The sequence below is a fragment of the Kogia breviceps genome, chromosome 13 (assembly GCF_026419965.1).
Source record: "Kogia breviceps isolate mKogBre1 chromosome 13, mKogBre1 haplotype 1, whole genome shotgun sequence".
NCBI classification, from domain to species: Eukaryota; Metazoa; Chordata; class Mammalia; order Artiodactyla; family Physeteridae; genus Kogia; species Kogia breviceps.
The window spans coordinates 66,676,077-66,689,802 of record NC_081322.1 but is presented as its reverse complement, the minus strand read 5'-3'; the positions used below and the strand labels follow the sequence as shown (position 1 = coordinate 66,689,802).

At 38.8% G+C, this 13,726-nt stretch overlaps 1 protein-coding gene across 3 annotated transcripts in view; it reads right to left on the bottom strand.

Annotated features, from left to right (window-relative positions):
• ARFGEF3 (ARFGEF family member 3) overlaps window positions 1-13,726 on the bottom strand; it is a 184,517-nt gene that overhangs the window by 16,309 nt on the left and 154,482 nt on the right. For all 3 annotated transcript variants that reach the window (XM_059083390.2, XM_067010901.1, XM_067010902.1), the window contains 5 exons: window positions 6,417-6,545; window positions 3,995-4,171; window positions 2,305-2,419; window positions 1,411-1,513; window positions 1,041-1,172 (listed from right to left, as the gene is read on the bottom strand). In XM_059083390.2, the coding sequence (XP_058939373.1) occupies window positions 1,041-1,172; window positions 1,411-1,513; window positions 2,305-2,419; window positions 3,995-4,171; window positions 6,417-6,545 (656 nt within the window). The remainder of the gene's footprint in view (window positions 1-1,040; window positions 1,173-1,410; window positions 1,514-2,304; window positions 2,420-3,994; window positions 4,172-6,416; window positions 6,546-13,726) is intronic.

Genomic DNA, 13,726 nt, shown 5'->3' with positions numbered 1-13,726 from the left:
GAATTTTTTCTTTCCAAATCTTGTTAAATTATCAGATAATTGAATACTGGGTTATCTGAAGAGTAAATATGGGAGAAGGTTTGGGACTGAAGAAGAAAGTAATATGAAGAAATAAAAGATTCACTGTTTTCTGCTGTTCTTCTCTGTTAACTATTTCAGAACAGGATTCCACTTTCCTATTCTCGCTGTGGGTGGAAAGACTGCTGGATGCACATGGGAAAATTCCTCATCTAGTCAGCTGTGAAGGCTTTCTACTTAGAGAGGCCACCCCTTCAGAGGAGGACCACCCTCTTGCCTTCTCTGTTATGGTTCCTGGCCAGAACCCGTGTCCTGGGATGCGAGGAATGTGCTCAGCAGATGTGAGTAGTATCAGTTGTTAAGAACTTCTGTAATTTAGTGATTCATTGACTCAAGAAATATTGAGTAAGTGCCTTCTATCTGCCCTGCTCTAGGACTACCAATATACAGAATATGTTCTCTGCTCCTGACTCATCAGCTTACAACCAACTTTTGTGACTTCTGCCATGTGTCAGAAGAAAAAGTAATTGGTACATGGTGATTTCTGCACGGATAAAGTCCATCTTAATGTTACTCATTAGTTAACATTCGACTCAAATTTATTAAACAACTTGTAAATGTCAAGTTCTTTGCTGTGTATGGGAGATAGAGGGAAAAAAAAATAAGTTTACCATTTTTAGACACTCATAGTCTAGCATTAACAACAGTATTTCAGTAACTATTTAGAACATAAGCAGTGCAAGACAGGTTATGTATGGAGTGCAGTGGCTGGGTGGAAAAGGACCCTGTTTGATCAGGGTACTGGAGGATGCAACAAGCTAGAAATGGTGAGAGGACCATAACACTGTTGACTAGGTTCAAGTGATTTCTGGAAAAGAACAGCACTGGCCAGAGCTCAGAGCCAGGACACATATGTCCCTAAAGGAATGAAAGGCAGTGTGGTGATGGCACGGCCTTCAGAAACAGCCCCTAGCAATAGCTCAAGCTTCCAGAGCCCCGGGGGTCAAAGACCCCACCCTTACCTGCTGAGCCATGGCTCGGATGCGCCAGTACTCGGCCTCGGCACTGGGGGAGGAGGATGGGGCCGCCACCCTCACCTGGCAGCCTTCCCCGCTGAAGCTTTCGGTGCCGCTGTGGAAGCAGCCCAGCAGATCCTGGGGAGAAACACAGCAGTTATTCGCTGGGTACAGCTGAGCTCATGGCTCCAGGCCCTGTCTTTGATCTGCCATTGTCACTGTGTCTGGAACAAAGTACTGATCCGGCTACCTTGTTCCCACCAAGTGAGACCGCCTGCTACAAGGAAGGAGGCGGAATCCAGGCGACCCAACTTGAGGAACACCAGGGAGCTGAGGAAGGCTGGAGGTGCCCTGGTCTCTCCTCTGAGTGACTTACCTTCACTGGCTTGAGCGTGGCCGAGAAGGCATCCTGCAGGGCACAGCAAGCCAGCCTCCACATCTCCTCCGTGAACACGGGGCCCGCTGTCACGAGGACGTACCTGCCAGGAGAAAAACGGAAAGAAGTCTTGAATTCATATATTTTATTGTCACAAAAGGTAGGTAGGTCCTTCCAGACGCGTGCCTAGATTTAGTCTGTAGTTCCCTTACAAGTCTTGCTGTCTTTTGTCACTCTTGCCTTCGGCCCATCTGGTATGCCATTGTCCTAATACTATTTCCTAACCCATTTAATGTAAAAAAAAAAAAAAATCAATGCATCCCCACTACAAATAGGCCAATGTTTAAACTCAGGCTTACATGTATATATTCTATACTAATTTTCCCATTCCAGCCCAATTTGCCACTCCTCTACACATAACAAGATAAAACCCTCTTGTCACTTGTAGCTCTTATCTCCATGTATGTGTTCATGCCGTTCTTCTGCTTACAAAGTCGCCACCTATCGGAAGCTAGCCCACCTTGGGCGATCTGACCAAGTATCATTACTACAAAAGGTCTTGCTGACTGCTCTACTCTCCAGGCGTCTCATCCTTTCATGGCATTTATAGTTCCTCCTTCCTATTATCACTCTTCCCATGACTCTCTCTGTCCTTTAGAACAGGTTGTATGCTCCCTGCGGGTAGGGACCTTGGTCACATCACTTTCTGGGCAGCAGAGCACCCTGTATAATAACTTACACAATAAATATTTGCTGACTGGATGAAATTAAGAGTTAGTAGCACAGTCATTTTTATCTATAAGAAGTAGACAGCTACCATCAAAGAATTTAATTCCCCTGGATTTCATAATAAAAACTCCAGTTTTGTGGCGAGCCAGGGAACCTTTATGTCACCTAATACAGGAGCAGCCCACTCGGGAGATGGTTTCTGTGGGCTTGGCCACACACGCCACCAGCAGCTCGAAGAGGTCCTTCAGCATGGTGTTGAGTATGCTCTCGTACCTGATGTCTGCAGGAAAATCAAAGCAAGATTGCACTCAGTGGTACTGCAAAGGAACGGGCTGGATGGCATCTATGCTACAGCAAAAGAGGAAAGGCTAAATGATACAAAAAATACACAAGTTTCTGGGAAATAGAGCAATGAGAAAAATGGCCATAACAATAACAACAAAAACCAAACACTCATTACAGCAAAAGTTATCTTGGTTTTACCTAATTTTAGCTTGTTTCATCCATTTCTAGATATATCAAGATGAAATGCATGTGGCTCACTTCAATGTGTTGATGTACACTTTTCAAAGTATATAATTCCTCTGCTTAAGCAAAACAGAACGTACACTATTATACAGCCTGAATACTAGCTAGTATAAATTTTAATTCTTAAAGGGAAAGAGAAAACAAACATTCCTTACGGAATGATCGTTGAATTAGATTGAATTAAATGCTCTTAGTAAACAAACAAATCTTCTCATACCAACTACCACTTCTTGAACCTTTTCAGTTTGGCTTCAGTCTGCATGCTGTTCCCAGACTAAAGAAAATAAGACCTCCCCAAATCACATTCTGTTTGCCCAGTTCAAGGAATACACCAGTATTCTTTTCCACAAGGTCCTCGTGATGCCACAGAACCAATTCTCAGGGGAATCCTCAAGGGTCCTGAGCTGTGCAAAGGCAGGACCTGGACAGAAACTCTACCACTAGGGATGCAGTTAGTGCCTGCATGTGGAAATACCCATTTTTCTTCTTTCTCGATCGGTGTGTTTTTTGCACAGCAAACTGTCCTTACTAAGCTTAGTGGAGACCCGCATTTCTTATCTTTGCTTTTTGACTCTTCCTTGGGGTCAAGTTCTCATGAGTTTCTCTAACCTCGCCAACAAGGGAGCCTCTGACCTCACCTCTTCCTTTTAACTTCTGTATGGCTTTCCCTTTTCGTTATAACCTTTAGGGCTAGCAGTAAGATTCCTCCTGCTCCCAAATTTCCAGATCTTTCCATGGCAAGAATCTATTTCACAAATGCTGCTCCACTGGTACCACAGCTGACATACAGCTCCCTCTCTGTCTGCTGACTTCAGCATACTATCCACCCCACACTTCCAAATCTTTTTCAAAGTGCCACAGATATTAAGACCCCCCCTCTTCCCGCCTAATCTGTTAAGTAACCTCTTGCCCATAATTTGAGCCTTTTCTAAAACCCTGCCTCTTCCATTTAGCCTCCCCAGATGCAGCAGGACAATAGGATACACTCTCTCCCTTACCCCCCAGCCTAGAGGGGTATTTCTTCTTTTTTAATTTATTATATACTTGAACTTGCCTCCCCTTTCCTAATGCACAGATATCCTAGACCTCATTAGGTGTTTTATTTTTAGTCACACATGTATTTTAAGCATTCTGTTTGATAATTTTGTAGACGACACAGGGGTACCAATTTTCTTTCTACTATTAGAAGGCTGGCAGTAACCATGTAATTCTATTTTAATAATTCCCAGGACAAAAATCATGCACTGGTGTTTCCTAAGCACTTCTAGACAATGCTGCTGTCTACTAAACAACTACTCAGCATGGGCTGCTCTGGCACCATAGATACCTGAGTGGATGAAGCTCTGAATGTGCTCCACCACCAGCTCACAGGACAGACCAATGGCATGCTTGAAGTTAGCAGAGGCCACGTCCCAGTAAGAATGGTCTTTATGGCTACGGCGAAGCCAAAGGGACATCACGGGAAGGAGAAGGTGAACAACTGCATAGATGCCAAACCCTGGTCCTGAAAAAGAAAGGTCAGCATCAGAATTGTGATCTTAGCACCTCCCCTGCAACAAAATGGCAGCGCCGAGTGACGGCAGAGAGCTTCCCACCTCTTTCCTCTGTCGCAGGAGCTCCCTTTTCTGAGAAGGAGCAAGGAAAAAGAATTTACCACGGGTTGGGAAATATATGGTCTTTGGTGACATTTTTCTTTTTTGTTTCTGCATGATTTTAATTACATAATACATAAATATACTCGTTAAAAATTCAAACAATACTGATAAAGCTGAAGTATGACTTGATCAATTCCTTAGTCCCCATAAACATACAAATACATATACACATGTAAGAAAAAGTTCACCCTTTGAACTGTAAGTACGTATATTTATATGAAACTAAGAGTACACATACTTATATGAAACAAAGAGAAATATAGGTGTTTTTTAAAAATTACTTTTATATAAATGGGATAAGGTAAACCTTGGTCTGCATGTTGATTTTTTGCCCATAACAGTTACAAGTTAGAGATCATTCTGTGTCAGCAAATTAGATATTCCTCATTTTTATTACCACATACTGTTCCAAACTATTAATTTACTTATCCATTCCCTTACTGATGGAAATTTAAGATGTTTCTATAATTTGCTTTATGAACAACACTGTAATAAAAATATTTGTGGGGCTTCCCTGGTGGCGCAGTGGTTGAGAGTCCGCCTGCCGATGCAGGGGACACGGGTTCGTGCCCCGGTCTGGGAGGATCCCACATGCCGCGGAGCGGCTGGGCCCGTGAGCCATGGCCGCTGAGCCTGCGCGTCCGGAGCCTGTGCTCCGCAAGGGAGAGGCCACAACAGTGAGGCCCGCATACCACAAAAAAAAAAAAAAAAAAAAAAAAAAAAAAAAAAAAAAAAAATTTGTGGAAATGTTGATGGATTTTTAAAATTCTGACTACAAAAGCAAGGTATCCTTTTCATAATAAACACAGAAAACACATGAGAATATAAAGAAGAAGAAAATAATATTTTGATGTATTTCCTTCTACTACTTTTTGAATGTATTATCTTTGGGTGTATGTGTATATTTATAAATGCTTCTCATAAAGTTGAGATTGTACTCCACACTAAATATATTTTAACATAATGCCCTATAAACAATTATTCATGTCATTAAATATTATTCAGATATTCATTTTAATGCCTGTAGACATTTACATGCTTTTACCATAACTTATTTAACCCATTTAGGGTGTTCATAATTATTTTGGTATTCAAGATGCTTCATCAAACATCATTATATATAGAATGTTATCTTCATTACTGTTAACTTCCTTTGATAGATTTCTAGGAGTAGAATTATTGGGCTAAAACACTCTTCATACACACTTAGTAGTAGAAAATTATACTGACCAATAAAACAGATTTAGAAATAGTGGCATATAATTAATTCTGTAAGATACCTGCTTATTCTTGGATAGAAAGACTTTAAATTTTTAATGTGTAGTAGTAGCTATAATGGTGTTCCTGAAAAAAATTCTGATATAAACTTTGCTATGGATTTTAAAACAGTATCACTTATCAAGTCTTCATCAGTTTATACTGAATACAAAACTCCTCTTATTACTTGAGAATTAAACTGATGGTTTCATTTGTGGTTCTGATTCTGTTAGTGAAAACTAAAATTTCTATAAAAAATTTCTCCGATCTTGGGAAAATTTGGATAAGTAAGTGTGCATGCTAACCTTGACTAATTCAGAACAAGAAATAAATTCCCAAGGGCCATTTCCTGTACTATCAGGAACTCACTAGATGTCTTTTCCCAAATATATCACCTATGATCCTTATACAATTAAGATGTTGCTGTCTTCATACATTTGAGTGGTTGGTTCATGTCAGTGGTAGACCTATTAAGCCCTACTGACAGCCCTGGGGCCAGGAGTATATGAGACCCAGCCACAGAGGAAGGCTGTAACCATAGAACAGAGCAAAGCTAACTGGCTCAAGGGGACATTGATACCACAGCATTGGCCCGAATATAGTGGGGTTCTACACATTCACCTACCTGGCCACCACCCATTATTTATAAATGGACTGGTGGGAAATGCATAAACAATACAAGGGCATGTCTTAAATGTTCAACAAATATATATATCAAGCATCTCTTATGCTCTCTGGGGTTACATCAGTGAAATAGACACTCATACAAATACCTACCTGAAAAAAAAGTTATATGTATAACAAACTCCCTCGAAAAACAGACATAGAAATATTTACCAGGTGTTTTGGTAACATCTCTCAACAGCTCAAAGAGCAAATCCAAGGTCGGGGGTTGGTGCTGACGTGGACAGTTAGACACAGCTGCTGTGAGCTGCTCCAGCAGGATGATCCAGACTTCTATCAGACCTGGAAACCAAAAGCAGACCTCTGTGAAATTCGGTCAAACATAATACAGAACCATCACAAGACCAAAACTAAACACTATACATAAAAGGCTTCTGAAAACTACCAAGTGCTATTGGATATAAGGAATCACTCTGTAAGGTAGCCCTTAGTGCCTATAAGCATGGATAAATTATGATTTACATGTTCTGACAAAGAAAAAAAAATACTGTTCAAGTGTCTTCCTTATTCCCCTTCAGGACGAAGGTGATATGGTATGTAAATTCTACTATATGAAATAATTGTTAGATTCATTGGGAGTTGATGATAGCAAAGTAATAATATCCTTCAAGTTCCATTACTTTAATCCTTTTAAAAAAATTATTATAAATATATAAAACAAAAATTACCATTTTAACCATTTTTACATGTGTAATTCAGTAGTATTAATTACACATATGATGTTGTGCAACCATGATTACTATTAATTTCCAAGACTTTTTCATTACCTCAAAGAGAAACTATAACCAGTAAGCAACAACTCTGCATTCTCCCCATCACTCCAGCACCTGCTAACCTGTGTCTGGCTTATTTCACTTAGCATAATGTTTTCAAGGTACATCCATGTTGTAGCATGTATCATAACTTCATTCCTTTTAACGGATGAATTATATTCCATTTTATGTCTATACCACAGTTTGTTTATTGAGGCACAAAAGTATCTAGAGTAGAATATACAAAATAGCTCACTCTATATCTTATTTTAATACTTCTAATTTTCCAGCAAAAGAAAACTGTATGAGAAGATGCAATGTTGAAATATTCCCATTAAAAAAACCCTACTTCCCCAATTTTGAATATCCCCATTAATAGGAGCCAAAACCAAAGTCATGGACAATAAATATAAGAAAACCAGGTGACAAGAAATTCTCATGAACCTCAAAATATAAGTGGGGGTGGACAAGCTAATTAATAGGATATGCAGGGGAAAGAAAAACATGTTACACACTACTGTAAGGGGAGCAACCAATAAAATCCAAGTGGAAAACTCTACGTGTCAAAGAACCTCACTTCTTCAACAAATAAACTGCAAAGACGTAAAAGAGAGTTGGAGGGGAAAATCTATAGATTGACAAGGACTTAAGAGATGGAGCCACCGAACATGTAGTGTAGATCTTACATGAATCTTGAAAATTAACTGATATGTATAAGAAAGTTGGCTATAAGTTAAAAATAGCTGAAGCCACCTCGGCCATGAATCTGGACCTGTCAAGCCCAGGTGGAGTCCCTGGCACGCTGGGCAGCATGGGCGGTGCAAATGGCCTGGCTCTGACTCTGAGAACACCAGGCTGCCCTGTGCACCTGAGGCCACTGCCCTGCCCCTCTGGCGGCTCTGGGTCCCCATTGCCGTGCACCAGCCAGGAGGTTCCAGGGATTTCGATGTCCATGTCTTTGGGTAACCATTACTTTGCCTGCCACATGCTTGCAGGACCTTGGTTCCCAGGCCGGAAGTCAGGCCCAAGCTCCTGTGGTGGGAGCTCCGAGTCCAAACCGCTGGACTAACAGAGAACCTCAGGCCCCAGGGAATATCAATTGGAGTAAGGCCTTGCAGAGGTCCTCATCTCAGCACCAAGACACAGCTCTATCCAACTGTCTGCAAGCTCCAGTGCTGGATGTCTCAGACCAAACAACCAATAAGACAGGAATACAGAAGCACCCATCAAAAAAATAAAAAAATAAAAAAATTAAATGACAAAAAAATATGTTACAGATGAAGAAGTAAGGTAAAAACCTACAACACCAAATAAATGAAGATGAAATCAGCAACCTACCTGAAAAAGAATTCAGAGTAATGATAGTAAAGATGATCCAAAATCTCAGAAACAGATGGAGAAAATACAAGAAACATTTAACACGGGTCTAGAAGAACTAAAGAGCAAACAGTGGTGAACAACACAATTACTGAAATTAAAAATACTCTAGAAGGAATCAATAACAGAATAACTGAGGCAGAAGAACAGATAAGTGAGCTGAAAGATAAAATGGTGGAAATAAGTGCCAAGGAGCAGAATAAAGAAAAAAGAATGAAAAGAATTGAGGACAGTCTCAGAGACCTCTGGGACAATATTAAAGGCACCAACATTCGGATTATAGGGGTTCCAGAAGAAGAGGAGAAAAAGAAAGGGTCTGAGAAAATATTTGAAGAGATTATAGTTGAAAACTTCCCTAACATGGGAAAGGAAATAGTCAATCAAGTCCAGGAAGCACAGAGAGTCACATACAGGATAAACCCAAAGAGAAACATGCCGAGACACATATTAATCAAACTATCAAGAATTAAATACAAAGAAAAATATTAAGAGCAGCAAGGGAAAAGCAACAAATAACATACAAGGGAATCTCCATAAGTTTAACAGCTGATCTTTCAGCAGAAACTCTGCAAGCCAGAGGGAGTGACAGGACATATTTAAAGTGATGAAAGGGGAGAACCTACAACCAAGATTACTCTACCCAGCAAGGGTCTCATTCAGATTCGACAGAGAAATCAAAAGCTTTACAGACAAGCAAAAGCTACAAGAATTCAGCACCACCAAAGCAGCTCCACAACAAATGCTAAAGGAACTTCTCTAAGTGGGAAACACAAGAGAAGAAAAGGACCTACAAAAACAAGCCCAAAACAATTAAGAAAATGATAATAGGAACATATATATCAATAATTACCTTAAATGTGAATGGATTAGATGCTCCAAACAAAAGACACAGGTGAACTGAATGGATACAAAAACAAGACCCATATATATGCTGTCTCCAAGAGACCCACTTCAGACCTAGGGACACATACAGACTGAAAGTGAAGGGATGGAAAAAGAGATTCCATGCAAATGGAAATCAAAAGAAAGCTGGAGTAGCAATTCTCATATCAGACAAAATAGACTTTAAAATAAAGACTATTACAAGAGACAAAGAAGGACATTACATAATGATCAAGGGATCAATACAAGAAGAAGATATAAGAATTGTAAATATTTATGCACCCAAAATAGGAGCACCTCAATACATAAGGCAAATGCTAACAGCCATAAAAGGGGAAATCGAAAGTAACACAATCATAGTAGGGGACTTTAACACCCCACTTTCACCAACGGACAGATCATGCAAAATGAAAATAAATGAGGAAATACAAGCTTTAAATAACACATTAAACAAAATGGACTTAATTGATATTTATAGGACATTCCATCCAAAAACAACAGAATACACTTTCTTCTCAAGTGCTCAGGGAAGATTCTCCAGGATAGACCATATCTTGGGTTATAGATCAAGCCTTGATAATTTAAGAAAATTGAAATCGTATCAAGTATCTTTTCCAACCACAATGCTATGAGACTAGATATCAAATACAGGAAAAAATCTGTAAAAAATACAAACACATGGAGGCTAAACAATACATGACTAAATAACCAGAGATCACTGAAGAACTCAAAGAGGTAATCAAAAAATACCTAGAAACAAATGACAATGAAGACACAATGACCCCAAACCTATGGGATGCAGCAAAAGCAGTTCTAAGAGGGAATTTTATAGCAATACAATCCTACCTCAAGAAACAAGAAAAATCTCAAACAACCTAACCTTATACCTAAAGCAATTAGAGAAAGAACAAAAAAACCCCCCAAAGTTAGCAGAAGGAAAGAAATCATAAAGATCAGATCAGAAATAAATGAAAAAGAAATGAAGGAAACAATAGCAAAGATCAATAAAACTACAAGCTGGTTCTTTGAGAAGATAAACAAAATTGATAAACCATTAGCCAGACTCATCAAGGAAAAAAGGGAGAAGACTCATATAAACAGAATTAGAAATGAAAAGGAGAGGTAACAACCAGCACTGCAGAAATACAAAGAAAGGATCATGAGAAATTACTACAAGCAACTATATGCCAATAAAATGGACAACCTGGAAGAAATGGACAAATTCTTAGAAAAGCATAAGTTTTCAAGACAGAACCAGGAAGAAAGAGAAAGTATAAACAGACCAATCACAAGCACTGAAATTGAAAGTGTGATTAAAAATCTTCCAGCAAACAAAAGCCCAGGACCAGATGGCTTCACAGACGAATTCTATCAAACATTTACAGAAGAGCTAACACCTATCCTTCTCAAACTCTTCCAAAATATAGCAGAGGGAGGAACACTCCCAAACTCATTCTATGAGGGCACCATCACCCTGATACCAAAACCAGACAAAGATGTCACAAAAAAAGAAAACTACAGGCTGATATCTCTGGTGAACACTGATGCAAAAATCCTCAGCAAAATACTAGCAAACAGAATCCAACAGCACATTAAAAGGATCATACACCATGATCAAGTGGGATTTATCCCAGGGATGCAAGGATTCTTCCATATATATAAATCAATCAATGTGATAAACCATATTAACAAACTGAAGGATAAAAACTATATGATCATCTAAAGAGATGCAGAAAAAGCATTTGACAAAATTCAACACCCATTTATGATTAAAAACTCTCCAGAAAAGTAGACACAGAGGGAACCTACGTCAACATATTAAAGACCATATATGACAAACACACAGCCAACATCATTCTCAATGGTGAAAAACTGAAACCATTTCCTCTAACATCAGGAACAAGACAAAGTTGTCCACTCTCACCACTATTCAACATAGTTTTGGAAGTTTTAGCCACAGCAATCAGAGAAGAAAAAGAAATAAAAGGAATCCAAATCAAAAAGAAGTAAAACTGTCACTGTTTGCAGATGACATGACATTTTACATAGAGAATCCTAAAGATGCCACCAGAAAACTATTAGAGCTAATCAATGAATCTGGTAGAGTAGCAGGAACCAAAATTAATGCAGAGAAATCTCTTGCATTCCTATATACTAATGAAGAAAAATCTGCAAGAGAAATTAAGGAAACACTCCCATTTACCACGGCAACAAAAAACCTAGGTATAAACCTACTTAATGAGACAAAAGACCTGTATGCAGAAAACTATAAGACACTGATGAAAGAGATTAAAGATGATATCAACAGATGGAGAGATATACCATGTTCTTGGATTGGAAGAATCAACATTGTGAAAATGACTCTACTACCCAAAGCAATCTACAGATTCAACGCAATGCAATCCCTATCAAACTACCAATGGAATTTTTCACAGAACTAGAACAAAAAATTTTACAATTTGTATGGAAACACAAAAGACCCCAAATAGCCAAAGCAGTCTTGAGAAAGAAAAACAGAGCTGGAGGAATCAGGCTCCCTGACTTCAGACTATACTACAAAGCTACAGTAATCAAGACAGTATGGTACTGGCCCAAAAACAGATATATGGATCAATGGAACAGGATAGATAGCCCAAAGATAAACCCATGCACACATGGTCACCTTATCTTTGATATGGGAGGCAAGCATATACAATGGAAAAAAGACAGCCTCTTTAATAAGTGGTGCTGGGAAAAATGGACAGCTACATGTAAAAGAATGAAATTAGAACACTTCCTAACATCATACACAAAAATACACTCAAAATGGATTGAAGACCTAAATGTCAGGCCAGACGCTATCAAACTCTTAGAGGAAAACATAGGCAGAACACTCTATGACATAAATCACAGCAGGATCCTTTCTGACCCATCTCCTAGAGAAATGGAAATAAAAACAAAAATAAACAAATGGACCTAATGAAACTTAATAGCTTTTGCACAGCAAAGGAAAGTATAAGCAAGATGAAAAGACAACCCTCAGAATGGGAGAGAATATTTGCAAACGAAGCAACTGACAAAGCATTAATCTCCAAAATATACAAGCAGCTCATGAAGCTCAATATTAAAAAAACAAACAACCCAATCCAAAAACGGGAAGAAGACCTAAATAGACATTCCTCCAAAGAAGATATAAAGACTGCCAACAAACACATGAAAGGATTCTCAACATCACTAATCACTAGAGAAATGCAAATCAAAACCACAAAGAGATATCACCTCACACCGGTCAGAGTGGCCATCATCAAAAATCTACAAAAAATAAATGCTGGAGAGGGTGTGGAGAAAAGGGGACCCTCTTGCACTGTTGGTGGGAATGTAAATTGATACAGCCACTATGGAAAACAGTATGGAGGCTCCTTAAAAAACTAAAAATAGAACTCATATGATGCAACAATCCCACTACTGGGCACATACCCTGAAAACCATAATTCAAAAAGAGTCATGTACCACAATGTTCATTGAAGCACTATTTACAATAGCCAGGATATGAAAGCAACCTAAATGTCCACAGAGATGAATGGATAAAGAAGATGTGGGACATATATTCAATGGAATATTACTCAGCCATAAAAAGATATGAAATGGAGTTATTTGTAGTGAGGTGGATGGACCTAGAGGCTGTCATACAGAGTGAAGTTAAGTCAGAAAGAGAAAAAACAAATACCGTATGCTAACACATATATATGGAATCTAAAAAAAAAAAAAAGGTTCTGATGAAAGAACCTAGGTAGTGGCAGGACAGGAATAAAGACGCAGATGTAGAGAATGGACATGAGGACATGGGGAGGGGGAAGGGTAAGCTGGGACAAAGTGAGAGAGTATCACTGACATATATACACCACCAAATGTAAAATAGCTAGTGGCAAGCGGCTGCACAGAACAGGGAGATCAGCTCAGTGCTTTGCAACCATCTAGACGGGTGGGAGGGAGATGCAAGAGGGAGAGGATATGGTGATATACATATGCATATAGCTGATTCACTTTGTTACACAGCAGAAACTAATACAACACTGTATAGCAATTATACTCCAATAAAGATGTTAAAAAAAATGTTGAAGCTGGATGATGGGTACATGAAGGTTCATTATACCATTCTGTCTAGTTTTATATGTGTTTGAAATTTCCATAGGAAAATGGAAAAGCAATTATTTGCCTTTGGAAACCAGAGGAATAATATCTAAGTATATCAATGATGAGAAGTAATTTTTAATACTAACTTAAAGCTTTTACTTTTATTCTTTTCTCTGATCTAGCTATGTTTCATATATAACTTTAAAACCCTCAATGAATTTACACTGTGGGAAAACTTAAATGGGCTGCCTAGAAAAACAATGGATTAACGATTTGCACAAATGGGCAGGAAATGCTCACTGTTACATATACAAACTGTTTACAACTGTTTTAAAGACT